The following is a 26,984-nucleotide window of genomic DNA, read 5'->3' as shown; positions in this document are numbered from 1 at the left end:
ATTTCTATGCACATTTACAGGAAAACTAAATGCTAGCATACCCAAGGTTATTATATGTAATGTTTTGTTGTCACTAAAAATGAACAGAACTTAACCTCTAATAAAGGTGTAGACTGCAGAAGACGTTCTTTAACTCTCTCTAGATCTTTTGAGTGAACACTGCTAGCTGCTATATAATGTAAAATCTTCTTAGAAGCTTCTGTCTTCCCTGCACCAGATTCTCCAGAAATAAGGACACAAACATCACGTGTCTCTGATCGCATGGTTCTAAAGGCGGCATCAGCGATAGCATATCTATATCAAAAACAAAAAGTTAATGCATCTCAAACTTACAAATGAATCTGATTTTCAAATTTATTTTATAGCATAACTAATTGAAGACTTCAAATACTGTATTGAGAGGTTTTCATTTATGTGAATAAAGCAACTGTCTGCATAAGTATCGCAATAACAAGAACCTGCATTCTAATATCTGCTACATACATCTGTATGCTAATATTCCAGGAATTGCAATAATTAGTTTTGTATTTTTGTTCTTGCTTTAAAATTCCCAATAATATATATGAATGCAATGAAAGGCATTCTTTTGATAAAATTAACCATGCTTTTTTTTTAAAATACAAGGAATTATATCTTTTTCTAAGGATTCCCACATTGTTTTGGTGCAAAGTCATGACAATGACAAGTCCAATTGATGTATATGACATCAGAGGAATGAAATTATCAGATATATTTCACACGCATACATGTGACATAATCAGTTTCGATTTAAATGGAAACTTATATAATTACAGAATGGGCAGACAAAGAAAGGCATTGCAAATTCATATATTTGGCCTAAATGGCACTAGCTATCACAGTTCATTGTTCAGCAAATTATTACATTAGTCAAACCGTATGGTGGCATAAAATAATTTTAAAAGTTCACAGCATAATGAATATTTGTACTTTAGTAGTTTCTAATTATTGTGACCACAACTTCCTCTAACCAAAACGTTAACCTCATTTAAACCACAATTTACATCAGAAAGAATATTTGTACTAAGTTGTATGTTTACAGATCTATGATTTTGATAGGCTATCTTAACCATAATTTTAACCTTATTTGGGAAGGATGAACAGACAGAGAAAGGCATCACCAAAACATATAATTTGTAAGCACAAAAAAAGGGAGATAAAAGTATTGCCTGAAAATATTAATTGCAACCACAAAAATTTATTTTGAAATTTTGTACATTTTCAACAACCAAAAATAATGTGGACTTATTCCTTGAATTTATTCAGTCATATTTCAAATAATGTAATACTATAAATATCCTATGTATTATAATCCCAGATACCAAATAAATAATTGATCACCAAATTTACTTCCATGTGAGTTTAATTAAAAATTTGAACGATCCATCATATAACTCCATAAGGTCTACCTATACATCTACATGTCACCTGGATAAAAATACAACATCTGCTATTTGAGACTCTTAATTTTGAATGATTAATAACCTAAATATATATGCCACAGTTCTATATCCTTATTTTATGTTTCAGTTTCTTATTGCTAATACTTTAAACACTTGTATAATACCTTTATGATTTTTTTCTCTCTTTATTTTTATTTTTATTTATCAAATTTAAATACTTTGCATGGAGCATAATTTTTGACTCAGCAAGGCTATTGAAAAATATAATTCATTCTAATTAAAGTCTAACCATGCAATTGAATATTGGAAATCTAAACCTTTACACTAAAACTTATATAAGAGTTGTTTAATCATTGACTTAATGCAACCCATCAATTCATAAACTATATCCTCAAGTCAATAAGCAACAAGAATGTGTCCCTAGTACACAGATGCCCCATCCACACTATCATTTTCTATGTTCAGTGGACCGTGAAAATGGAGTAAAACCTCTTATTTAGCATTAAAATTAGAAAGATTATACCAGAAGGAACATGTGTACTAAGTTTCAAAATGATTGGACTTCAACTTCATCAAAAACTACCTCGACCCAAAACTTTAACCTGAAGCGGGACAGACGTAAGAGCGGACAGAGGCACAGACCAGAAAATATAATGCCCATAAATAGGGCATTATTAATGAGGTGCTGGGACTAATACTATTCCAGGGGGTGGGGGTGCTAGGATGAAAACTTTTGTCCTGCATTTTTATTTTAGTTGTAATCTCTGTCAAGTTTTTTTTTATTGTTCATACTGCACTCTATTGGTCCTGTCTTTTTTTTTTATCAATATACCCAGATTTTGTATTTTTATAAACAAATTGAGCTGGATGTTAAAAGCAAACTGATGAAGTGGAACTCTGGTATATTGAAGGTTCAGTCAATTGAAGCAAGCTGTTTCATCAGTGTATTATTGATTTCAATCCAAAACAAACATTTTAACAATACTAATATATACTAGATCAAATTCAAATCAAATTGACAAACTATACAATCAACTATTGACACAGAGATGTCAGGCTGGTCTGTAATTATATAGTCAAATGCAAATGTTTTAATTAAATGGCAATATATGATACTTAAACATGTAAAATATGTAATATTCATTGTCAATGATCCATGACAAAAAGTGCAGGTTTACAGAAATGACAATGCTCATACATGTCATATAAGTAGTACTATGAAATTGAGAAGGGAAACTGGGAACTACCAAACCAAATAGCAGAAAATACCCCAAGGCCACAAATGGCTTTTCAATACAGTGAGAAAATGCCACACCTGAAGGCTGCGAGACTTTAGCTGGTCCCTGAATATCAAATATCATTGAGCTCATATGTTATCTATGCTAAAGGCTCAAAGTTGAATATTTCCACGACTGAAGTCATTGACTGAGGTGGTGGAACAAATCATATCCATTTTAATATGATGTTATAATGCCAAAACATCTGCATACCGAACATCATTGACTTTCCATTCCCTAAAAGTTCTGACTGATACACAAATGTTAGTAAGTTGTTGACAATCCCCAGCAGGCCCAAGTCTGACTTTAATATATAGCAACTTTGTCAAGGAGAGACAAATTTCAGTAAACCAGGTGACCAGTAAAAGTTTGGTATAAATCTAAAAAAATATTGGCAGTAGTTCCTGTAACTTACATGTGTGGAGGTAACTCATAGAAGTTGACATTTCTATATGTCTGTATAATTTCATCTTTGTATATGTCTAACTGATGGTATGGGTTAACTGATACCAGGACTGGTAGTACTCTTAGTAAACTTACATATGTGGAGGTAATTCATAGAAGTTGAGATTTCTATATGTCTGTATAATTTCATCATTGTATATGTCTAACTGATGGTATGGGTTAACTGAAACCAGGACTGGTAGTACTCTTAGTAAACTTACATATGTCGAGGTAATTCATAGAAGTTGACATTTCTATATGTCTGTATAATTTCATCTTTGTATATGTCTAACTGATGGTATGGGTTAACTGAAACCAGGACTGGTAGTACTCTTAGTAAACTTACATATGTGGTGGTAACTGATAGAAGTTGACATTTCTATATGTCTGTATAATTTCATCATTGTATATGTCTAACTGATGGTATGGGTTAACTGATACCAGGACTGGTAGTACTCTTAGTAAACTTACATATGTGGTGGTAACTGATAGAAGTTGACATTTCTATATGTCTGTATAATTTCATCGTTGTATATGTCTAACTGATGGTATGGGTTAACTGAAACCAGGACTGGTAGTACTCTTAATAAACTTACATATGTGGTGGTAACTCATAGAAGTTGACATTTCTATATGTCTGTATAATTTCATCGTTGTATATGTCTAACTGATGGTATGGGTTAACTGATACCAGGACTGGTCCAATGTAAGTCTGAAATAGAATGGAATTTAAAGAGTAAAAATCTTGTCTGTAAAATCAATAATGCACAGACTGAACAGTGCACAGGTAGAAACATCATTGTCATCAAGCATGAATTTAAATTTTCAAAATGCTATTTCAGGGCAAAATGTAAAAGGGATATACAGGAATCAATTAGAGAAGTCAACACTTATTAATACATGTATACCAATATTTTTATTTTCCTTTGATTCTGATGAACTACCCAGTTTTAATCAGGCAATAGCAATGGGAGCAATGGCAGAGAAAATAGATGACATTATACATTGCCAAAAAAAACCCAACATTATGACATTCTTTCAAATCTTGATGAAGCTAATTCAGTCAAATATCAATTCCTACTGTGGGAGAGCCTTTTCAATTATAAAGAAATTGACACTGAATTCTGATCAGAACTTGACTATGTTACATTTGTATTGTGTGCTGTTATCAAATAAATGTAACTAAACTTGAAACTGGCAGTTGATTTGAATATGTGCCTAGTGGTGGTGCTTTAAAAGCAACATACATTGTAACAGACCACTGTTTAATACAAAAAAAATTCACAGTAGAATATATATTGTTTTTTTATATTCACAAATTTGTATGAAATTATGAACATTACCACATTCATATTAACAAGTCCGCATCTATGTCACGCGTTTTCACACGCTTTTTGACATGTCATGTCATGTCATGACATGATTTCCCATTGTCAGAGGTTGACATGTATGTTTGAAGCTGAACTGTATTTGCTTCTCCCTATTTAAGGGGGTAGACCTTGGTTCAGAGAGATAACTCTTTAAATCAGTTATGCGTTTGTAAAAGTCAAGTTTCGTCAATGAATTTTAAGCATTTACCTGAAACAGATTGGAAATAATCTATGTATCCAAGAAGCTTAGAACATATTTATGAAAATGGCTGACACAAACGTACTGATGATTTTAAGAGTTATTTCCCTTAGGGTGCAATCAACAGTTTTTTTCTATGACGTCATGTTTTGAGGGACCATGCATATGTGACCCTTACTGGTGGACTGATAAATAAAGATACTTGTATAAAACTAGATATCACTAGAATCAGAATGTTCTCTAGTTTATAATGAAATAAAAATAATGTGTACTTTTAATATATTATAAAAATTTCATCCAATGAACATGGGGGAAAAAAGGTATAATTTTAACATAAAAAACTTGAAATCAGGTCATGTGCACACCCATGAAGACATGATCCATGCACATTTTTCATAATCAAAACTGTATGAATTTTGTAGGTTTTTACCTGGCCTTTCAAAAAAATCTTGTTTCAGGGTACGGTTTCCTGCTCCGAAAAGAGCTACAGTGGCTGCAAATAAGTTTTCAATTTTCACTGCTAAAAAAGCAGACTGTTTACAGTGTTGTCTCCCCTTGAAACATGTATATTTAATATAATTTTTAAAATTATTTCAATCATTCAACCTGTTTTAATTGCAAGCTAATTAACTAATTTTTACAATCAAATACCAAAAACATGATACTTTTTCACCAAGTAAGTAAATAAACAGGGGTTTCCCTCCATGGTTATTTTTAGTCGGGGAATAACCCCTAGTTTTTAGTACGAAACTGTTTATAGCACCCTTAAGGCAAAACTTTGTATGCGACAAATTAAAATTTCTCAGCTTTTCTGAATCTGTACACTATACCGATTAAAATGATGTCTTCCTTTAAGGATTGTGACCACGAATAGTGAAACTACAGCTCTTTTTTTATGTCGCGTAGTAATGGCATTTTGGCCAGTGGCAAACAGTTTAACTGGCAAATTGCAAACAATTCCTGTATCACATTTTCATCAGTTTTACAAAGAAAATAAATCATAAAACAGGGTTTCTTTTGAATAAATAGAATAAAAACTATGAAATAAGCATGAATAAAGGTACTTAAAGCATATTTTGTACCTAGTATTATATGAACTAAGATAAGGCTGAGTTGAGAAAAATATTGAAATGGTGTTTTTCTTAGGAATGGCACTTGTACCTTTTTGACTATAAAAAGTACCAAATATACAATATAATGAATAAAAATGTATGTTACTCTGATCAGTAGTACAGGTCAAAGTAGAAAAAATCTACACTTTTCATGTGCAACTTTTAGTTTCAAATATATGAGAGATTGAATAAAAATATCATGACGTCGCAAAAAGACGAAAAACTTCAATATTCGCACAGAGTCTGGTTTTCTTATTTCTGGTTGCTATGTACAAATCTGTAATATTTGCATTAAATGTACCAAACTGATGCTTTTAAATTAATGTATACATGTCATATAATATTTTTCAAAATAATTTTACTCCATTTGCTAACACATTTCTTTGCTAAAACATCATTATATTATATGTTTGTCCCTTTAAGGGTGCAATCAACAGTTTTTTTCTATGACGTCATGTTTTGAGGGACCATGCATATGTGACCCTTACTGGTGGACTGATAAATAAAGATACTTGTATAAAACTAGATATCACTAGAATCAGAATGTTCTCTAGTTTATAATGAAATAAAAATAATGTGTACTTTTAATATATTATAAAAATTTCATCCAATGAACATGGGGGAAAAAAGGTATAATTTTAACATAAAAAACTTGAAATCAGGTCATGTGCACACCCATGAAGACATGATCCATGCACATTTTTCATAATCAAAACTGTATGAATTTTGTAGGTTTTTACCTGGCCTTTCAAAAAAATCTTGTTTCAGGGTACGGTTTCCTGCTCCGAAAAGAGCTACAGTGGCTGCAAATAAGTTTTCAATTTTCACTGCTAAAAAAGCAGACTGTTTACAGTGTTGTCTCCCCTTGAAACATGTATATTTAATATAATTTTTAAAATTATTTCAATCATTCAACCTGTTTTAATTGCAAGCTAATTAACTAATTTTTACAATCAAATACCAAAAACATGATACTTTTTCACCAAGTAAGTAAATAAACAGGGGTTTCCCTCCATGGTTATTTTTAGTCGGGGAATAACCCCTAGTTTTTAGTACGAAACTGTTTATAGCACCCTTAACCTAGGTCTACCTCCTTAAACCACATAAAGAGATTTACAGGTGTCAAACCTCACATACATCTTTTCCTGAATTAGCCCATATTCAGATATGCAGTGAACCAAATGTCAGCTTACTTTCTATCTGCATAAGATCATAATTAAGAAAAATGGTTTTATAATAACAGAGAATAGGTAAGAGTATGTGTACTGCTGCCATTTTATACATAGGATTATAAAAAATAACCAACTTTATATATTTTCTTTTAGCATTGTTAAGTGGATGTCAGGAAGTTACAAATTTTTCACAATTGCAGTTTCACCGTTTGTGAGGTCACAGTGAATACTGTCTGCTTTTGTTCTAAATATCCTGACTAAACAGTAACTATATACACCTTCAATGTAAACAACAAATTTCCTGTCAGTAGTCGTGCTGTTTATATATTTAGTGTATTTAGTAATATGAATGTAAACCTATTATCTTATATAGTGATGTATAGTGTAACTTAAACTGATTGACTTACAAATATCTGTATATGTATCAAATTTTATATATTTGACTTAAATATCTTGTAGAAGGTGATAAGCGAAATAAAAGGACACTTGAAGGTTATTTTATACAAATCATTCCTACAAAACCCTCCCATCTTCTCACCTATAAATTAGATGCATCTTTTTATTAATTTATCAATTATCCACTATATTTTAATTGTTCTTCTTTTCCAACTAAAATATTCTTAAATGTTATATAATAATGCATTTTATGACCATCATGACAATGGAACAGTACACAAAAGGTGATTCAGCAGTTTAACTGTTGACACAGTAATATGCCTTGCCTGTATGTAATTTCAATAGTATAATGAAAATATAAACTAGAGGCTCTCAAGAGCCTGTATCGCTCACCTGACTCTACTTGGGTTTTTGAAATCATATAAAAACAGATAAAATTTGGCTACAAAGTAACAACACTTGGCCAGCAACTCATAAAGAAAGGACTATTCATGTTATGTTTGATTTCATTCAATTCCGTGGTTCTCTAGAAAAAAGACTTTTGTATGCATTTCCCATAGGGTCCTATGTTAAACTAAGCCCCCTGCTGGCATCCATCTTGGATGATGGATCGGAGACAAAGTAACAACACTTGGTCAGCATCTCATAAGGAACATTCATGCTATTTTTGGTTTGATTCCATTCAGTGGTTCTCTAAAAGATGTCATTTGTATGCATTTCCCATAGGGTCCTATGTTAAACTAAGTCCTCCCGCTGGCGGCCATCTTGGATGATGGATCAGCTACAAAGTAACAACACTTGGTCAGCACCTCATAATTAGGAACATTAATGTCATGTTTGGTTTCATTTCATTTAGTGGTTCTCTAGAAGAAGTCATTTGTATGAATTTCCCATAGCGTCCTATGTTAAATAAGTCCCCCACTGGCGGTAATCTTGGATGATGGATCATCTACAAAGTAACAACACCTGGTCAGCACCTCATAAGGAACATTCATGCCATGTTTGGTTTCATTCCATTCAGTGGTTCTCTAGAAGAAGTCATTTGTATGCATTTCCCATAGGGTCCTATGTTAAACTAAGTCCCCCACTGGCTGCCATCTTGGATGATGGATCGGCTACTAAGTAACAACACTTGGTCAGCACTTCATAAGGAACATTTATGCCATGTTTGGTTTCATTCCATTCAGTGGTTCTGTAGAAGAAGTCATTTGTATGCATTTCTCATAGGGTCCTATGTTAAACTAAGTCCCCCACTGGCGGCCATCTTGGATGATGGATCGGCTACAAAGTAACAACACTTGGTCAGCACCTTATAAGGAACATTCATGCCATGTTTGGTTTCATTCCATTCAGTGGTTCTCTAGAAGAAGTCATTTGTATGCATTTCCCATAGGGTCCTATGTTAAACTAAGTCCCCCGCTGGCGGCCATCTTGGATGATGGATCGGCTACAAAGTAACAACACTTGGTCAGCACCTCATAAGGAACATTCATGCCATGTTTGGTTTCAATCCATTCAGTTGTTCTCTAGAAGAAGTTCAAAATGTAAAAAGTTAACGACAACGAAGACGGACGACAGACAACGGACGCCAAGTGATGAGAAAAGCTCACCTGGCCCGAAGGAACATTTTTAAAACTATTTTAGAGTTTTAAAATCAATGCAACTGCATACCAAATATTGATGTATCATTAGTGTTGACTTTAAAATTGAGCTTCACCACAATGCTTTTGCCATTGTTGATACCCAAATCACAGAGCCTAATCACTTTCTAAAAAAACACACCAATGCCAGTCTCCTCGTTAATGTCATGACTTTGACAAGGGTGAATTCACTAGAAGAAGGGTATTTGCAAGTGATTGCATGTCAAGAAAATCTTTAATTTATGTGCCAATTATCAATACTCTTGACATTTTCACAAATGAGTACAAAAATTGTCCTGGTATTTCAGAGTAAATGATACTAAATCCCCAACATAAACCAGCATTCACTGTGTAAAACCAGCACCATTGATGAATGAACTTTAAAGGAGTTATCATGTGTGCTGTAAATGCTGTATGTATGTATATCAAGAAATTTGAAATTAACTGTCTAACTTTCAATCTTACATAAATAAGATTTTCTGTAAATCTTTTCTTCAAGTTCTCTACGAAGGCTTCAGGGTGTTCATAATCCTCAAGTAAGACAAAATCCTGGACACCAATATGGTCACGCTTAGTCAATTCATTTTCCATAGCTGATTACTTCAAATTCATAACCTGCAAAAAATTTAGTTTAATTTTAGAACAATAAAAACTGAACAACGAACATACTAAGCAACTGCCAAGATCATGGACAAATTTCAACAACCTTTTTAGTTGACAATATATTAGAAAAGGTAAAATTCCTTTATTGTCCAGACAAACCCTAAATTCAGTTTTGCATAGACTGCACTGTATCATTTCAGTATCCATTTGGTTTATGGGCATAATGAATATTCAAAGCCATAGCTAGCACTTTGTCAATGTTCTTAAACTTCATACTTTATTTGGCCTTTTTAACTTTTTTTTATTCGAGCGTCACTGCATGATGACTCTTTTGTAGACAAAATGTGCGTCTGGTGTAAATATAAAATTTCAATCCTGGTATCTATGATGAGTTTATTTATGACCTTGATAGTCTGAAACACTTGGTTTTAATCTATTACAGAAAAAAATAATAGGCTTAGGAAGAAATGTCTTATTTTTAGATTTAATAGCATATAACTTTATTATGTTGATATCAAACTATTAATTCAAATCCTGAACAATCTCTTAAATTATACATTTAATATCCTTAAGTTAAAAGAACATGTTTACCTACAATAAATAATAGTTTTAAAAAAAAAAGTACATAAAACATCAAAACATATTAACAGCTTTATTCTATTGTAACAGTACTCTAAGTTAGTACAATGTAGTACTCTATAATACTTAATATTGTTCTCATCAGCTACTTTCTAAATTACAGATTTGTATTTATAGCGCTTAGTAAATAATGATTAATCAATCAATCAAATGAGTATTTTCTGGAATCGGACTGGTGTTAATTTCCTACAGGTATTTGCACTTAAGTCCTATAAAATCTCAATAAATCAAACACAAAAAAAAGTCGTTATTAGTTTAATTTAATTTTCCTGGAAATTTTGTAATGCTACATGTATAATATGTATTCATCATGGTCTACAAAATTTTTCCAAAAATATATTTCACATAAACTGTGTTTTCAAAAGATTATATTAAGGTCATTTATGGTCAGATTTCATCAAACCATGTGTTGAAAGACACAGGATTGTCTGAGGTATATTTGTTTATTTGATGTAAAGGCTTGTCTTAAGTTGTTATTGTGTTTTCTTGATGTGCAGAAATGTATAGTTATCTTTTAGAATTTAATTTTGTTGAAATTCTCTGTATACTATATAGATTCATTATTATTCGTTGTATACCTTTTCGTGGGTACATTAGTGAACCACAAATTCAAATGTTCAACAATTAACAAATTTTCTATAGGTTTTGGATCGATGCAATGATTGGCCAAACCACCTAATCAAATATTCACAAAACGTAAATTTTCCTCAATCCATGAAAATTGATACCCACGAAAATAAATGAATACTAAATTATCATCAGAAAGTAAAATTTACCTCTCTCAACATTGACAACAAGCAAATAAATAAACAAACCTAGAGACTTCTGCTTCTACTGGTACCTGCATATAAAGTCGATTAAAGTCCTTTAAGAAAGTTGTCACTCTATTTTTGTTTTTTTGTAAAAATGAAATATATCAATGTATATAGCAAAAAATGACGGTGACGAATACTTATTGCATAACACTTTCTGTCATGATCAATTAATCAACTTGAAGGAATACAACATTTTGTGCATTTCTTATCCACAATGGACAATATAAATGCACGATTTCTGTGCAATTTTTTGCTATATTTTCATTATTTTAACATTCATAAAGAAATGGTGAATGCTAAAATAATTTAATATTTTACTTTTATGAAAAATTATTCATGAAAAAAGTTGGGTTTACAAAATAGTATTTATACATGTAGGTCAAAAAGCAACAAAAAAAAAACAAGCTTCACCCTAAAACACATCTTTTTTCTGGAAGAACTCTTTTTAGTGAAACTAACACAACTCAAATTGAAATATTCCAAAAATTGAGTTACAGTGACCTATATTGCTTATATTTATGTCCTTTGAACTCAAGTGGATTATAAGTTTTTTAAGAAATCTTTACCACAGTTCCTTATGTTTATATCAATCATTTCATCTGTGGAATTAAGGGGATATAATGTTTAACAAAAGACAGTGGTGATATAATTTTAACATTTAAAGATATTTACAAATCAATAAATAAAATATCAACAGTTATAATATCAAATATTTATATATAACAATCCTAAATTATTTAAAAAATTCAACAATTTAACAAAACCTTACCTTAAACAGAAAACATGTAACAAATAAATTTTAACTAGTACATAATAATAAATCACCGTCAAACTATGTAATATAAAGATGATGAAGTCATTGATAAAACATGTAGGTGTTTCTCACCTGGCCGTAATCAATACAGGTATTTAGTATTGTATATATACCTGGCCAGGTGAGAGAGGCTGCAGACAGCTGAGTGATGACATATCATTGTAATTTATTGTATATCTATAATATTTCCTTTTTTATAATGACTTTGACATACAAAAGCTAAGAAAGGGTGAAGGAATGTGATAATGTGATATAAACATCCTGATCTATATGATCTGAGTGAATGATCCCACTAATCTGTTGATCATTGATAAAAATCAATTATGTCTGGTCTATATACAATGATATATTGTTTGTAAATATCATTAATTTTTTTTTAAAACTTAACAAATACAAAAATATTTTTGTTAAAATAATTAGGTCTTTCCACTTTTCTGTTTTCTTCTGATTATTTTTTTTTCCCGCCTAATTTTGTTCTTGCGATAAATATTTGTTTCGCAATAAGTCGTTTAGATATTTGGTATATGATATCGAACAGTTTATGTGCTTTTGAAATTTACCCTGCGTAACCGAATATTTTTCTTTGTAGGAGTTATCTCCCCAAACACTGTTTTCCTTGTGTCCACGACTCCTTCGCAACCGTAAAAGATTACGACAAATTTATTTTATAGAATTGCTCGTTATATCCTTCGCATGATTTGTCCAATTTCAACCGAAGCAATATGAACGCTCCATATGAGAGTTATTTCCCCTTTTGTATTTGAAATTTTGAAATGTATTTTAAACTGGAACACCACAAGTGATAGAGACCTAGGATCTTGGTCCAAAAAAATGAAAATTAGGTCAAGGTCAAAGGTCATGGTCATATTCTAATTTTTGAATTAGGCTTTGTTTCCACTCATTTCCAGAAACTGTATAAGATATCGACAAATTATTTTGACTAAATTGTTAGTTGCGAAATGTCGTAACTTAATAATTTTGGTTGAAAGGGTGTGTAGACAATGAATGGGAGTTTTTGCCCCTATCATATCTAAAATTATGTGTAAAGTGATATAACTTATTAACCATACATATTAGAGACCTAGGGTCTTTTGATTTGAGATCCTCAGTTTGTGACCTTGAAATTGAGGTTAAGGTCATAGGTTAATTTGACGTTCTAGATTTTGACCTTTGCTTTAAATTCATATCTATACATCATAAAGCCATATGAACTGACATTTTAGACTGATTTTTAATATTTTAATATCAAAATAGATATTAACTGGTAGAAAGACCTTCAATTGTTCTCTGAACAATTGGTTTTTAATTGTATTAATTTTTCTTCAAAGAAAAATAATCTCAAAACTGAATTGTGACTTTTTTCCTGTGACTTTTTGTCCTGTAACTTTCTGTCCTTCATTAATGCAAGTCAGATTCACAGGTCTTATTGAAAAGTTTTTTTAAAGTCTATGCTCAGTACAAAATAATTATATGGTTCATCAACTCTAAATTTTCATGATTTAATATCCCTAAAATCTTATATAACATGACATGCAAAAGAAAGAATGAAGGAGATAATGTGATATAAACATCCAGGGCAATGATCTAACTAATCATGCTAATCTGTTGAGCTACATGTTTGTAAATATTATTACAAAAAAAATTATAAAACAAACCTAACGTTATAAAGGTCAGATTCACAAGACTTATTTTTTTTTTAGTTTTTTTAAAGAATGCTCAGTATAAAACATATGAAATGTACATGTATACTCTAAAATTGTATTATTCTTTAACATAAAAATGCATCAACAATCAATTGGCCAAATTTAGTCATCAATATATATCAAAACAAATATTTGTAATGAATTCAATTGGGCAAGTTAGATCCATTGCACTTGTTTAACATATTTAAATAATTATAGGTTTAATGTACTTTTAATGTATTTTATTTAAATTCTGAATCATCCCATAAGACATGTACGTAAGATAAAACTTACTTAAATCTATAGGTTATAAAAATCTGCGATGGTGATTCAGCCTATCAGTATTGATCCTTAAAATATGACAGATTTATTACTGTAGCCAAGTCATCACAAATGTACCATGGGCGAGAACATATGAGTGGACCATTATTTACAAAAACAAATTATTCTCTTGTTTTATGAAGTTATTAACATAAGATCAATCAGTATCTTCATTTTTTTACATAAATCATGGAAAATAATAGGCAGATCCAAAAAGGGTCCTGGGGGCCTAGCCCCTCCCCTCCCCTCCATTGTGGGAATAATTTGGTTGATTATATAGGGAATTACTGTAGCATGACTGGAGCAGGCCCCCTTTAGGTCATTCAGCGGGCCCCCCTTATGAAAAGTTCTGAATCCGCCACTGAAAATTTAAATCAAAGTGGCTGAGTGTCCATTTGCAGATAACGGAGAAAATTGAAATCAAACTGATAAGCTTGAAATAATAATCACGCTTTTGAAAGAAGCTGAAATATTTGAATTTACCAAAGATTTCAAGCTTATTGTGACCATGCCATCTGATCATACCAAAATATTGGACTCTTAAAAAAAAGCATCTCAAATTACATATAATGGACCAAATCAAACGTTCATTATCTGTTGTTATAATCACGTACCTAAGACGGTCTCATCACCCACTAAACAGTAGGCTTGACTAGCACGACTAGTGAGAAAGTCTAAAATTATAGTAATATTTCCAATATGACTATTTCTGAATTCGTCCATAAGACCATTCAATATAGATACTATACTTTATTACTTTTCTTGGAGAAAAAGGTGGACAGCATGCAGTCTTCAGGTTGCATTTCTGTAAATATTGACAATGCAATTTCCCATAGGAACTCCTTTTACGGCTAAAACTGTACCACTTTTACTATGAAGTTTTGAAAAAAATCTTATCCTAGAATTGAAAGTTCATATGCACCACAATTTTTTTCAAAGGTCAAAATATAGGGCTGTGCGGCATATTTTCAACGTTTATATGCCCTGAACTTCTCTGAGTTTAAACTTACACTAATTTTCTTAACTACCCCTACCTCGAATGAAAGGTTACCACAGATTTCAATGTAAACAATATGCACGTGTTTATTTACTGGTAACATTCCCAAGTTCTGTCTCTGCGATATGGAACACAGAGAGCATAACTGGGAACCAGTATGTAAACAAAATGAATTTTCTATGAATATTCAATTACTCCCCAAAAGAGGCGTGTTTTGAGAAACAGCTGTATTTACAAAGTGCAACCTTCAAGCTCAGCAGAAGGCTTGTAAAAATTTGTTTTGAGCCTTTTAAGCATTTCTTTTACAGGCCAATACGTTGTTATAGAATAGACAGTATAAAAAATTCCCAAAAAGAGCCTGTGCTACAAAAGTTTATTGTGATGACTGAAATATGACGCACATAAATGATAAATAGATGACTTTCATTTAATTAACCTTACTTCAGCCAGAATACCTATTTAACCAGATAACATTAACCTTGTATTTTCAAATTTAAATTCATGAAATTTTTCAGATACCTCAGTAACTAGATATACAAACATAGCAGCTCATAGGTACAAAAGATTTTAATTAGGACTATTTTTCTCAAGTTTTCTGCTTGTATATATAGTTTTCATATAAAATCAATTCCTTCAAAGGACAGTCATGACTGTCAAAGCAAATTATTTCATTGAAGGATTGTAATGACATAATCAGCCAACAGATTTCAATGAAATCAATTATCTACTCTCAACATTTGATATATTTTCTATGTAGATATCTTTTTACCTATGTATGGTCTCATTAAGTCTTTAGGTTTCATATAAAATCAATATTTAATCTAAATCTTTATATTTTCACCAGCTGATGCTTTATATGTAGAAAATAGTTATTAGCTTCTATGATATCCTTTGAACATGTTGAAATAAAAGCTTTAATTGTATTTTTTCAATAAAATATCATATTATGAGGACAACCTTGAAGATTTATGTTTTTGTTTTTCTTTACAAAATATCAATTTGTTAACTTAGTTAAGGGGCGTACAACTTTGAAAATGCTTTAGGTAATGAAAAATAAAAGTACAATTTGACTTTTTCAGGTCTGATTAATTTAAGATTTAAATAAATCTTCTAAGTACTTCCTACTCAATTTTTTTAAGATTTAAAAGATGATATAAGTACATAAATGTTAAAGGGATATTTTAACACATCAGAGATACAAAAAAATGTAGCAAAGAGAAAGGTAATATGCAAAATACTCAAAGATAAATTTGCTTTTTGAGTTAGCTCTCCATTGTCAATAAAGATTGATGTCCCTCCTAAGGGAGACAACTGAAAAGGGGATCTCCAATTACAGACTCAATTCCTTGTAATATTGGCATACAGACTATTGTGTAGCAGAATTTGTTCTGTCACAGTTATAGATCTATATTACATCTGCCAGTGAAAGGGTACACTGTGACTTGAACTTGCCTAAAACATTGTCTTTCACTTAATTATTATTGAAACAAACATTCTATAGTTGATAGTGGAACCTTTTCACACATCTGAAGAGTTCCAAAGACAAAAACAATTTTTAAAATCATCTGTCCTTTGTTTGGACAGGCATAAAAAGAGCACTTAATTGTTTCATATGTTCAATGTGTTAATCACATCCAAATACATTTCAACTAACAATATCACATTAAGCTGACATCACACATTTGTCAAAGAATTTGAAATTTTACCCACAATCCTAACTTAACAAGTTCACATAGGCGGATCCAGGGGGGGCAGGGGGGGGGGGGGGGGGGGGGTTAGCCCCCCCCCCCCTTTTCGTGGGAAAAATTTGGTTGATTATATAGGGAATCAATGAAGCATGACTGGAGCAGGCCCCCCCTTAGGTCAGTCAGTGGCCCCTCCCCCTTTAGGAAAAGTTCTGGATCCGCCACTGGTTCACAATCATGTTCTAAGTTCAGTGGACTATGAAATTCGGGTAAAAACTCTATCTTTGAATTAAAATTAGAAAGATCATATCATAAGAAACATGTGAATTTACTTTCAAATTGATTGGACTTTAACTTCAGCAAAAACTACCTTGATCAAAACCTTTAACCTGAATGGATGGAAGGATGAACTGATGGAGGAAGGAACTAACAAACAGACGGAAAAACATAATGCCAGGCCATTATGCACCTAGGTGGGGCATAAAAATGCTTGGCGTGAATGAACCAATAAAATTCTTATTGTTCTTTAAGTGAAAATACATAGTATGAAATATTCATTTTTTGTGACTCATTCTTGAAGTCAACTGTTTTTATTTACGTATTTGTACGTTCTCATGATTCCTCCTTCTGATAAATTTCATTTGATAACAAAAATTAAATTCTTCTTACTATAAAGTCATTTGTATGTACATGATGAAACTCACAAAATAATTGAACAGTAAAAAGTATATATCTTACATTTTTGTTGCAGACTACAGATATCTATGTCCAGAAGTCTTTTACTAAAATATATGTTACATGTCGATATGTTTACAGGGCTATCAATGCTGATATCAATGCAGCAGATGCTGGTTTCTGTTTTTCCTCATAGGAATGTTATAAAGATTAAAAGATCTAAAATCATAATTTTAATGAAGACTCTACTCTTCCTAGATGTATAGCTATTAAACATTTGTATATAAAGTCTTTAAATTCTCTTTTGAAGTATGAAATTAAAGGGTTTATGCAGACACATATTAAACCAGGAAGCAAAGAAAATACATTATAACTATTTAAACTTGTAAAATACTGACATTTGACCTGAACAGTAATTAATCAGAAGCTTTTTAAACAAATGTAAAATCACAGCCGATCCCAAGGTTTAAATAATCATGTAATTGCATACAATTCACTTTCACTGTGCACATGGTGCATATTACAAAAAACAATTTAAGAAATTTGTCTTTATACCTAAGACTGCTAGCCAAATGATCTTCATGGTGTTTTTATAATCCTTTCATCTTGATTTTTTTTAAAACTACTTAATCTTTTTGCTTTAAACAAAACATATCAAATGATCAAATCAAATCTACGTGCATATCATAGCCTTAAATTTAAATATCGATTTTATCATATTATATTTCATCTTAAACATTGTTAAAAGATAACAACATACTTGACATAAAGAATGAATGAAACATGCCATGTACTATAATACTACGATGAGTAATTTTTATATCAGTGAGATTGTTCAATATAGGTGGTGAAGAAAGAATTAAGTCATAAACATTTTGCTGTTGCTTTTAAAGTATTGTGATAAATGGCATGTCCGATCAATTTTAAAATAGTATACATTAATCCTGTTGTACGATTAACTTACATTTTTATTCAAATTTAAAAACCAATCTATCAAGGATATATAAGAAAGTCTAATAATATGTTTTAGACTTAAAAATCAATGCCTTAATTTAGATCTTCACATATATCCTTTTTATTTTATAACTGAAATTAATGGAAAATATGAAAAAAAATTAACTATAACAGAAAAAATATCATATATAAAAGGCTAACCTGAATTCAGCTATCAGTCTGATTTCCAGGTAAACCTGTCATAGACTGTTACCTGCGCAGGTAGACATTATGGGTGAGACCACAACAAATTCCTTGATAGTCCCCATAAACCAATAAACACTTCCTTCCTCTTATCAATTAATCCTACTTTTATGAGAAGCTCAAGTTTGTTTTATCAGGATTAAGTGCTTTACGGCTATCATTAAAATGTTTGATTTCACTTTTAAAAATGTTACAAACAAAATGTTTTGTGATAATGTAAAAGCTTTGCTACTGACTTTATACAGAATTTATATAATGTAACTTTATGTACTGTTAAACACTATAATGCTTTGTTTTGAGGTTTTTATATTTTAAGGTGTTCCGATGTCAATATTAGCTGTAAACCATGTAAAAGGACATGAAAGATATTTTCAAGGGTCAACTTGAATTCACAATTTTTTAAAGCTATTTGTAACAACATCACGAAAATTGGCAGCTTCAAGTTAACTGTTATTAATTTTTTTATCCTGTTTATTACAAGTCAACATTGCAATCAGGGGGGACAAATACAGTCAGGCATTAGTTGTCACACCATCTTTAAGGAATCTGGATTATAGGTAATAAAATATATATAAAAAAATTTTTTTTTTTTAAATTGATGTAAATTTCTTCTCTTTTTAATGACTTCATCATGAACTAGACATCATTGAGATAAGAGCCATCTCTTTGGACCCCCCTGTAAAAAATATAGTAGAAAATTTGTATGGATAAGCTGATGTAAAGCATTTTTTTAAGTTAGTACATAGTCTTGTTATGTAAGCAATTCTCATTTTTTTTTAATTTCCCGTGTCCCGCTAGATTCATTTCCCGTTTTCACTGCACAATAATTTGACTTTCACGTGTCACGCTTACAAAAAATCTGCAATCCCACGTCACACTTAGACCCCAAATGAGACCCACCCTAAATACATAGCTTCCACAGTTCCTACTACAGCTAAATTTTTATCTCCATGACCTTCTCTAAACAGCCAAGACCATAAACAAATCCATGGTTTTCTAATCACAGAAATTAATCAAATTTGTGACGTTCAGTGATTTGCGTACTTGGACTAAGTGTATTACTCTTTGCCAGAATATTTCATGCCTTTCTCACAATCCATCCCTGTTCCCAGTAGATGATGTTGTAATCATAGAGCAGCAGAATATGTCAGCTTCATCATTTAGGTTAGATTACTCCAAGGATTTGTATAGTAAGGCCTAAAAAGAAAAGATATGTTTCCGGTAACATCATTTTGAAAAATAGGGTCGGTAGGTCGGAATTTTTTTTTTTTTTTTTTTTTTTTTTTTTTTTACATCGTAAATGAAATCCGGAAAATTATCATGTTTTTTCCAAGTCCGGATCCGTAATTAGTTTCAAAAACCGGAAGTGTGCCATTTGCAATGTTTTTGAAGCACCTGCTGTGCAAATTTCTTGGATTTTAACCTATTTGAAATACCTTTTGACATTAATAAAATGTTTTACTGGCTTTCTATGCAAGAGGAAGCAAGAGAGAAAAAATATTATGTCATCTATCAGAAGCCTGTGTCAAAAACAGGGTCGGTTGATAATTTTTTTTTTTTTTTTTTTTTGGAAGATCCAATAAAAAAGTTAGGGTCGGGGCTAAAAAAACAGGGTCGGTCGGGTTACCGGAAACACGGATCTTTTTTTTCTCGGCCTAAGACTATACTATACAAATCCTTGATTACTCTTAGAAATCGAAAACCCAAATTTGAAACAGAAAGTTTTGAATGAAATGAAATTGTGGAAAGTTAGCAGTAACGGAAATGAACAAAATCCTGAAATCGTTTATACATGTATTAACTGTTAATGAAACACAAAAATGTCATGCAGGGATCATACATGTAGTCCAAATATTTACGACGTCTTGAAAGGCTATTATATTATATGCTTTTATTTATTGTTTTTATGCTTTTAGTTTGTTATTATTTTATGATTTTCAAGTGATTTGCTGACTCCTCCATTTCATACACATAGAGGCGCTTGCCACATGAACTTTGACTCTGGAGGCTCACAGATCTAATATATTTGCTTTCATTATATATACTTGCATGCTTTTTTCATTTTTATTTGATAGTATTTGCATGATACTGCATGATTTTTGTATGTGATAGTTAGTTAAAGAGCTCACCAGAGCTAACGTTTGGTCTGTTATTATGTATATATATGCCGACTCTAAATAAAATTTACTTACTTACTTAGACGTCATAATTATTTGGACTAGCAGGGATCATAGGAAGTTAAACTATTCATTTTTTTATATTTTTTTTAAACACATTAAAACAGACAAACATTTTGTATCATTGTTAATTTAGCTGCTACATTCTATTGTTTTGCTATTCTATTAATAAATAATAACTTCATAATTGATATAAATGTTATATTTTTACATTTACCCTATTTTTTACATCTTTTTTTATTTCCTGACTTAAGCTGTTTCCTTAAACATAACATTACTTAAGTATGTCAGCTGTAGTTATTACTCATATGAAGGTTTCATTGTCACAAACGTTTGTTACTCACGCATTGTCATACATGACATGTAGCTACAGGATACAGATAAAAGGGGGGGTCAAGCTAGGAGTGAGAATTAAATACTCGATGGGATAAATCAGAGAATTCAACAGAACATGAGTATAAAACCTGCACACTATACAAAAAAAATTATTATGCATCGCATGAAACTGGCAAATTTACCTTTCTAATCTGTCTTCTGTGTTTACTTGCAATATCCCGCCAGTCAGTTTGTAAATAAATCATCACACGTGATTTTGAATGACATTTTGGCGCGAACATAAAACAATACGGAAAGAATGTGTATACATTCCGGATTAAGATAATTCTGTGTCACAGCTGGTACATTATAATTTAGGCTTTGTTTTTTCTCTGGTCGAAGGCACATATAGGTATAAAAAAAAATGTATTTATCATGCAGTATCAATACTTTAATTAATCTTAACACAGGCTAAGGGAGGTTACAAATAGGAGAGATGATTTAGTCAAAATTATTGTATTTTTAAACTGAGACTACTATATGATGTTATAGTAGTCTCAGTTTTAAACATCCGACATAATTACTATAGATTTTAGGATTAATCTTCAAATCATCGAGGACCTTTCGAAATTTTTCAGGCTCTTATTAATTCAATTTTATGATATTCTAAAAAAATAATTCAAGAACTGCGGCCTAAAAAATAATTCGTCAACATAATTTTATCAAGGTTTATGAGGTCCTGAAATATTTTCAGGATATCCTTAATATTTGTTCAGCTCCATTATTATATATTCTAAGATCTCCATAATTCAATTTCAGGATATCTTTAAATATTCAAGGAGGTCCATGATGCTTTATTCAAATCGAATTGTGGAGGTCCTGAAATGATTGTGGACATTCATGAATATTTAATTAGGAGCAACTTGAAATTGATTTACAGTCCCCTGAACTATTTCATGGGTTCCTTATAAAGTAAAATACTTTTGACTAAATTTGCCCCTCATAAGTAGGTATTAATGTTAAAGTAGCCAAGGTTAAAGTAGTCTTTTTGCATGACATAGCCATTATTACAGCTGATTATTTAATTTAGATATGATAGGATTTCTCTTTTTCCACATCTCTTATTTCGAGCACTGGTATTTCTATAATATTATCTATTGAAATGTTATCGAGGGGAGAACGCCGGGCTAGCCTAAGACACAGACAGATTACTAGTGCTTCAGACTTATTGACAAAAGGGCCTTACAAAGTTTAAATATACAAACTTTAAATACAAGTCCTTTAGAATCTTTACTGATTCGAAACTTTAAGGAAAAATCACATCCTTGCATTATCAAAGCTGATGCACAATCACCAGCATCTTGATCAGAAAGTTTAATTACTTGAAAAGAAAACAAATAGGATTAACTTAATGTTAATGCCATACATCTCAATACATCGTTACTTGTCTGACAGTTCAACTTTAACTGCAGAAAATAGAACAAGTCATTAATCAAATTATCACGGGCTTCGTCGGTCGGACCAAGTGGTCTAAGAAGTCGAACTACTGTATATCATGCATGTCAACACTGAGAATGTGAGATGGAATCGTCACGTGACAGGTACGCTCGTTTCAATTTGATGCGAATGTCATGATAAAAGTGTCAGGTTAAGCTAGCTACGAAACCAGGTTTAATCTGCCATTCTCTGCAGATAAAATGTCTGTATAAAGTCAAGAATATAACAGTTGTTATCCATTCGTTTGATGTGTTTGCGCTTATGATTTTTCCATTTGCTTACGGCCCGGACTTTAGAATTTCCTCGGAGTTAGGTATTTTTGTTATTTTACTTTTTTCCAGACTTAATTGACTAGGATTTTTATTTTCAAACCAAAGTTCAAGTGATGCATGGTCCTATTTTGGAACGCCGGCTTCCGTCATCAATAAAAAAAAAACGCCACAAAATAGCACAAAAGTGCTAAATTGGTGTTTAATATAATTTGCAGTGCGTCCTTGATTTTCTCCGTACACACACATGCTTAGTTATAGCCAAATTAACAAGAGGTCAATATTAACAAAAACATTAAAATATAACAATTTTATGTATCAAATGCAACTCACAATAAACCATGATGTGGAACTCAAGTTGAAGTAGTAGTATTATACGTACTGATCACTGTTTTAATTTCGCAATCTTACTTCTTTGGTGCAGAGATAGTATGCAATAGTATACCGCGTACGTAACAAGACCAATCAATAACAAAAATTAACATCAGAATACAAGTTCCATCTGACCATTACCCGTCATTAGTAGACTTTTACTCGATCGATCAGTGAAGAAGCTGAGTCAATTAAAATGAGGAAAATACATGAGTGCACATGTTTTGACTTCAGGCTAGTATATAAATTGTCATATATATAAACTATATCAGAACCTAATACCAAAAGAAGTAATGTAGACCATGCCAAAAGATATCGGAGTAACATGCAATCTGTTGTGATAGCTTTAAGGTCTAGTATTTCTAGATACAATGTTATTGCGATGGTTGTAAGAGTGCCAGTACCGCAAGCTGCATGGGAATACACACATTGTGTAATGTTGAACTTCTCAGTTGTCTTATTTATTCAATCCACAATTGAAACATCAAACTTAATATATGACATATGCATGTGATCTTGGTGATAAGTCATTATTTTGAGAAATGCAGGTGTCCCAAACCCACATCATCCCCAAAACATAACCTGACTGGTAAACATCAAAAGAAATATCATATTACACAAAAAGAAAATAGAAAACCTATCCGATTTCATAATATAAATGTTCTTTCCATACGAAACACTTAACCAGAACGAATACAAGATATAGTTCTGAAACTTGGCTTTGAAATACGAAGGAGTATTACGTGTTGCCTCTAAAAAATAATTTGTTAATTCAGAACTATATACAAACTGTTCTATTGTTTGGGGAAAATAATAAAAGGTGCAAAATCTTTCTACTTGGTTACTTCTTAAGACTAATCAGATAATTAATATTACTATAAAAGTAAGATTATTTAGTATATTTAAAAAAAACTCAAAAAGCTAAGGTCAGCTAATATACGTATACTAAAAGGCGGTGAATTCAAACTATTTCATAAATTACAGTCAGGAGCCTGTTGTTCATTGTTAGTCGTTTGTTGGTGTTGTCCATATGTGTTTATCGTTTCTCGCTATTTTATAGTTTATATAGATAGTTGGTTTTTCTATTTGAATGGTTTTACACTAGTTATTTTGGGGCCCTGTATAGCTTATGTTCGGTGTGAGGCAAGATTCCTTGTTTAAGGCCGTACTTTGACCTATAGTTGTTAACTTTTCATACAAAAAAATGCATGACCAATTTGTTTACGGAGTAATTTCATCCCCATCTTGCTATTGAGGCATAAATATGAAGAAATAAATTTGGAAGAGGAAAACAAATACAAAATATATAGAATGGTACAGTGAAGTTAGGTGGAGTAACCTATTAAGAATTAGAAACAAACACTGTCAAACATCCAAACATACTATCCACACTGATCTGTGTCCACACTTGTATGAATTAGAAAACAAATCATTAACGATCTATATGCTAAATATAAAGGAAAAAACAAAATGTAAATGACATATTTACTTTAGTTTGGTATGCTGTGTTTTACAGATTAAAGTCCTTGATTGACAACAAGGTCAGAAGAAAAATCTTTAGAAAGGGTAAACTTATTTTTTTATAAGATGAACCAAATATCAAAATTTTCCTAAAAAATCAAGTACTTGTACCTAAAAATCTTAAAAGCAGGTACAAACAGAACAGAAGTTATCATACTGGAGTTATATTGAGAAATAAAACAATCGGGATTTTCCAAAAAATGATCCATTGACATTACTATTAAAAAAAATACCAATCTATACTTATTCATCAAAACTTTGCGCTCAGAAAATTCAGGCGTCACACTTTAAAAAAGGGGACAATTCAAAACAGACAGAAAACAAACAACACACTGATCATTTCTATTTACAACCAACATATCAAACGATGGTACCACTGAAAAATATCATTATAAGGTCAAGGAAACTACTCATTTACTATACATAAGATAAGTGGTCAAGATAACACCAGTGGATGAATATTAAAACAAATTAAGGACAAACGGTTCCAATATTCCCTCTCATCTTCAAAATATATGAATGTTAAAACAAATAAAGGACTCAAACGATTCCAATATTCCCTCTCATTTTCAAAATATCCTTGCAAACATCATTAGAACACAGATTGGATACATGCAAACGTAACGTCCGCTTTTATAAAAGGTGAAACGCTCAAGCAAGAACCTTATCTAAACATAAATATGACTTTTATTGTATAACATACCTGAGCTTCAGAAATTTGGATATCAGTCCACTCAATGCAATCTTCAACCGAAAACCAACAAGAAAAAAAGAACAATATCCCCGTGACATCTTCTCCAATCAAAACCTGATTGACAGATGAGCGCCACAAGTCTTCATCATTGTTTCCGGTTCAATGATTCATGCTGCAGGTTTTTGAGCAGGAAAAAATTTGGAATATTCAGAAGGGAATATCTTGAGTAAGTCAAAAAAAGAAGACAATACAAATTCTTTCATTAATACTTCATAACCACAAAATTAAACTTAACTTGTTTCTTCGGCTTAACATCTAGGCATTATACTACAATCAAACTTAAAATGATCAAAAAGTTAAGGGAACATCATAGCTAATTACAACAAATCACTGGGCTTCCTAAAACAAAATTTGAAAACATCAAGCCAATACATTAAAACCAGGCAAAACTTGTTCGACCAAAACCGCAGCATCCATGCCCAGTTTTTAACCCTCATACTGCTGAGCAGATTATAAAACATTTATATATATAAGTGGGTCAAAAAAAGAACGGCCAGGTATTGTGACATGTCAACAATCAATACCACAGCATCAGTTGCTAATTTAAAGTCATATGAATAAAGAAACAATTACCTTTCCGGAGCAGCTGATATAACTCCCAGATATAGGTACGGGTTCGTGTTGCTTAGCTTTTAACTTTCTATCTTGCGTCTTTTGTACTATTAATTTGTTCCTTCGTCTCTTTCTTTTTTAGCCATGACGTTGTCAGTTTATTTTCGATCCATCTGTTCCTCTGGTATCTTTCGCGCCTCTTTTCGACAAGAAGAGGACACATTTGGTTGCTGATTGTTTTTTGAAAAACACGTGCTTCAAACGCAACAAAAATATTATCAATATAAAAGAAAGAAATCAAGCATGTTGATCATGTTAGTTTGAGAGAGTTTTATGCTTGATTCAGAGTGATTTTTTACACATTAGGAGTTATTCCTCCCTAAGACAAGATACTTTTTATAAAAAAAGCAAGACCAAATTTGTTTTTTTTGTTTGGAATTGGAATACTTATGTTAACTGACAAAAGTCAATTGTTTTATTGCTATTGCAGGATGAAAGAGTACAAGTATTATATTTTGTCAGACAAAGTAAGGATGTTTGTGTTTTTGGTTGTTTTTCAAGAACTTTCTGTCTGGCTGCTTTTTGAAATATCAAGACCAGGATACCAGGTATATATCCCATCAGGTAGAGCAAAAGGGTATTTACTTGGCTTGATGATAACACCTACAAAAATTGTGACCAAAGGACAAAAAAAAAAGATAAAATGCCATCAACATAAAAAAAAACCCAGCCAATGTGTAGTCGGTAGGTTTTATTTAGAACCTGAGTCAACAACCGATCAAAAGGCTGCAAAAGAATTGTGCAGAAATCAAAAAGGTAAACGCTTCTCATGGTATACCCTAATTTGAGTCAAACTATAAGCTGTGTGTGTTGTTTTATAGTCAAGGCTGTATTTCCAATATCCTAACTGTTCTAAATGTTTTGGCTTCTGTGTTACCATGAGCATCATGTATGTCTTTAAGCCTGGGTAAAGGAAAATAAGTTGACCTATTAGAAGGGTTGACGGCTCTGTCGTCTACACAAAATCTTAATTTCCCGATTTTCATCATAAATTGAAATTTCAAGTCT

The 26,984-nt window shown here is 31.6% G+C and overlaps 1 protein-coding gene across 5 annotated transcripts in view; it reads right to left on the bottom strand.

Annotated features, from left to right (window-relative positions):
* LOC139528139 (unconventional myosin-Ic-like) overlaps positions 1–21,243 on the bottom strand; it is a 49,751-nt gene extending 28,508 nt beyond the window's left edge. The window contains exons 1-4 of one of the 5 annotated variants that reach the window (XM_071323982.1): positions 21,155–21,243; positions 9,497–9,646; positions 3,739–3,854; positions 96–294 (exon numbers count right to left, since the gene is read on the bottom strand). In XM_071323982.1, coding sequence (XP_071180083.1) covers positions 96–294; positions 3,739–3,854; positions 9,497–9,622 — 441 coding nt within the window. In that variant the 5' untranslated portion in view covers positions 9,623–9,646; positions 21,155–21,243. Of the gene's footprint in view, positions 1–95; positions 295–3,738; positions 3,855–9,496; positions 9,647–11,857; positions 11,987–17,325; positions 17,618–18,417; positions 18,591–20,853; positions 21,013–21,154 lie in introns of those variants that run through there. The other 4 variants (XM_071323984.1, XM_071323986.1, XM_071323983.1 and 1 more) reach the window with 4 other exon arrangements.
* Positions 21,244–26,984: the final 5,741 nt, after the last annotated feature.

This window comes from Mytilus edulis, chromosome 6 (genome assembly GCF_963676685.1).
Source record: "Mytilus edulis chromosome 6, xbMytEdul2.2, whole genome shotgun sequence".
In the NCBI taxonomy this organism is placed as follows: domain Eukaryota; kingdom Metazoa; phylum Mollusca; class Bivalvia; order Mytilida; family Mytilidae; genus Mytilus; species Mytilus edulis.
This window is presented reverse-complemented; position numbering and strand designations above follow the sequence as displayed.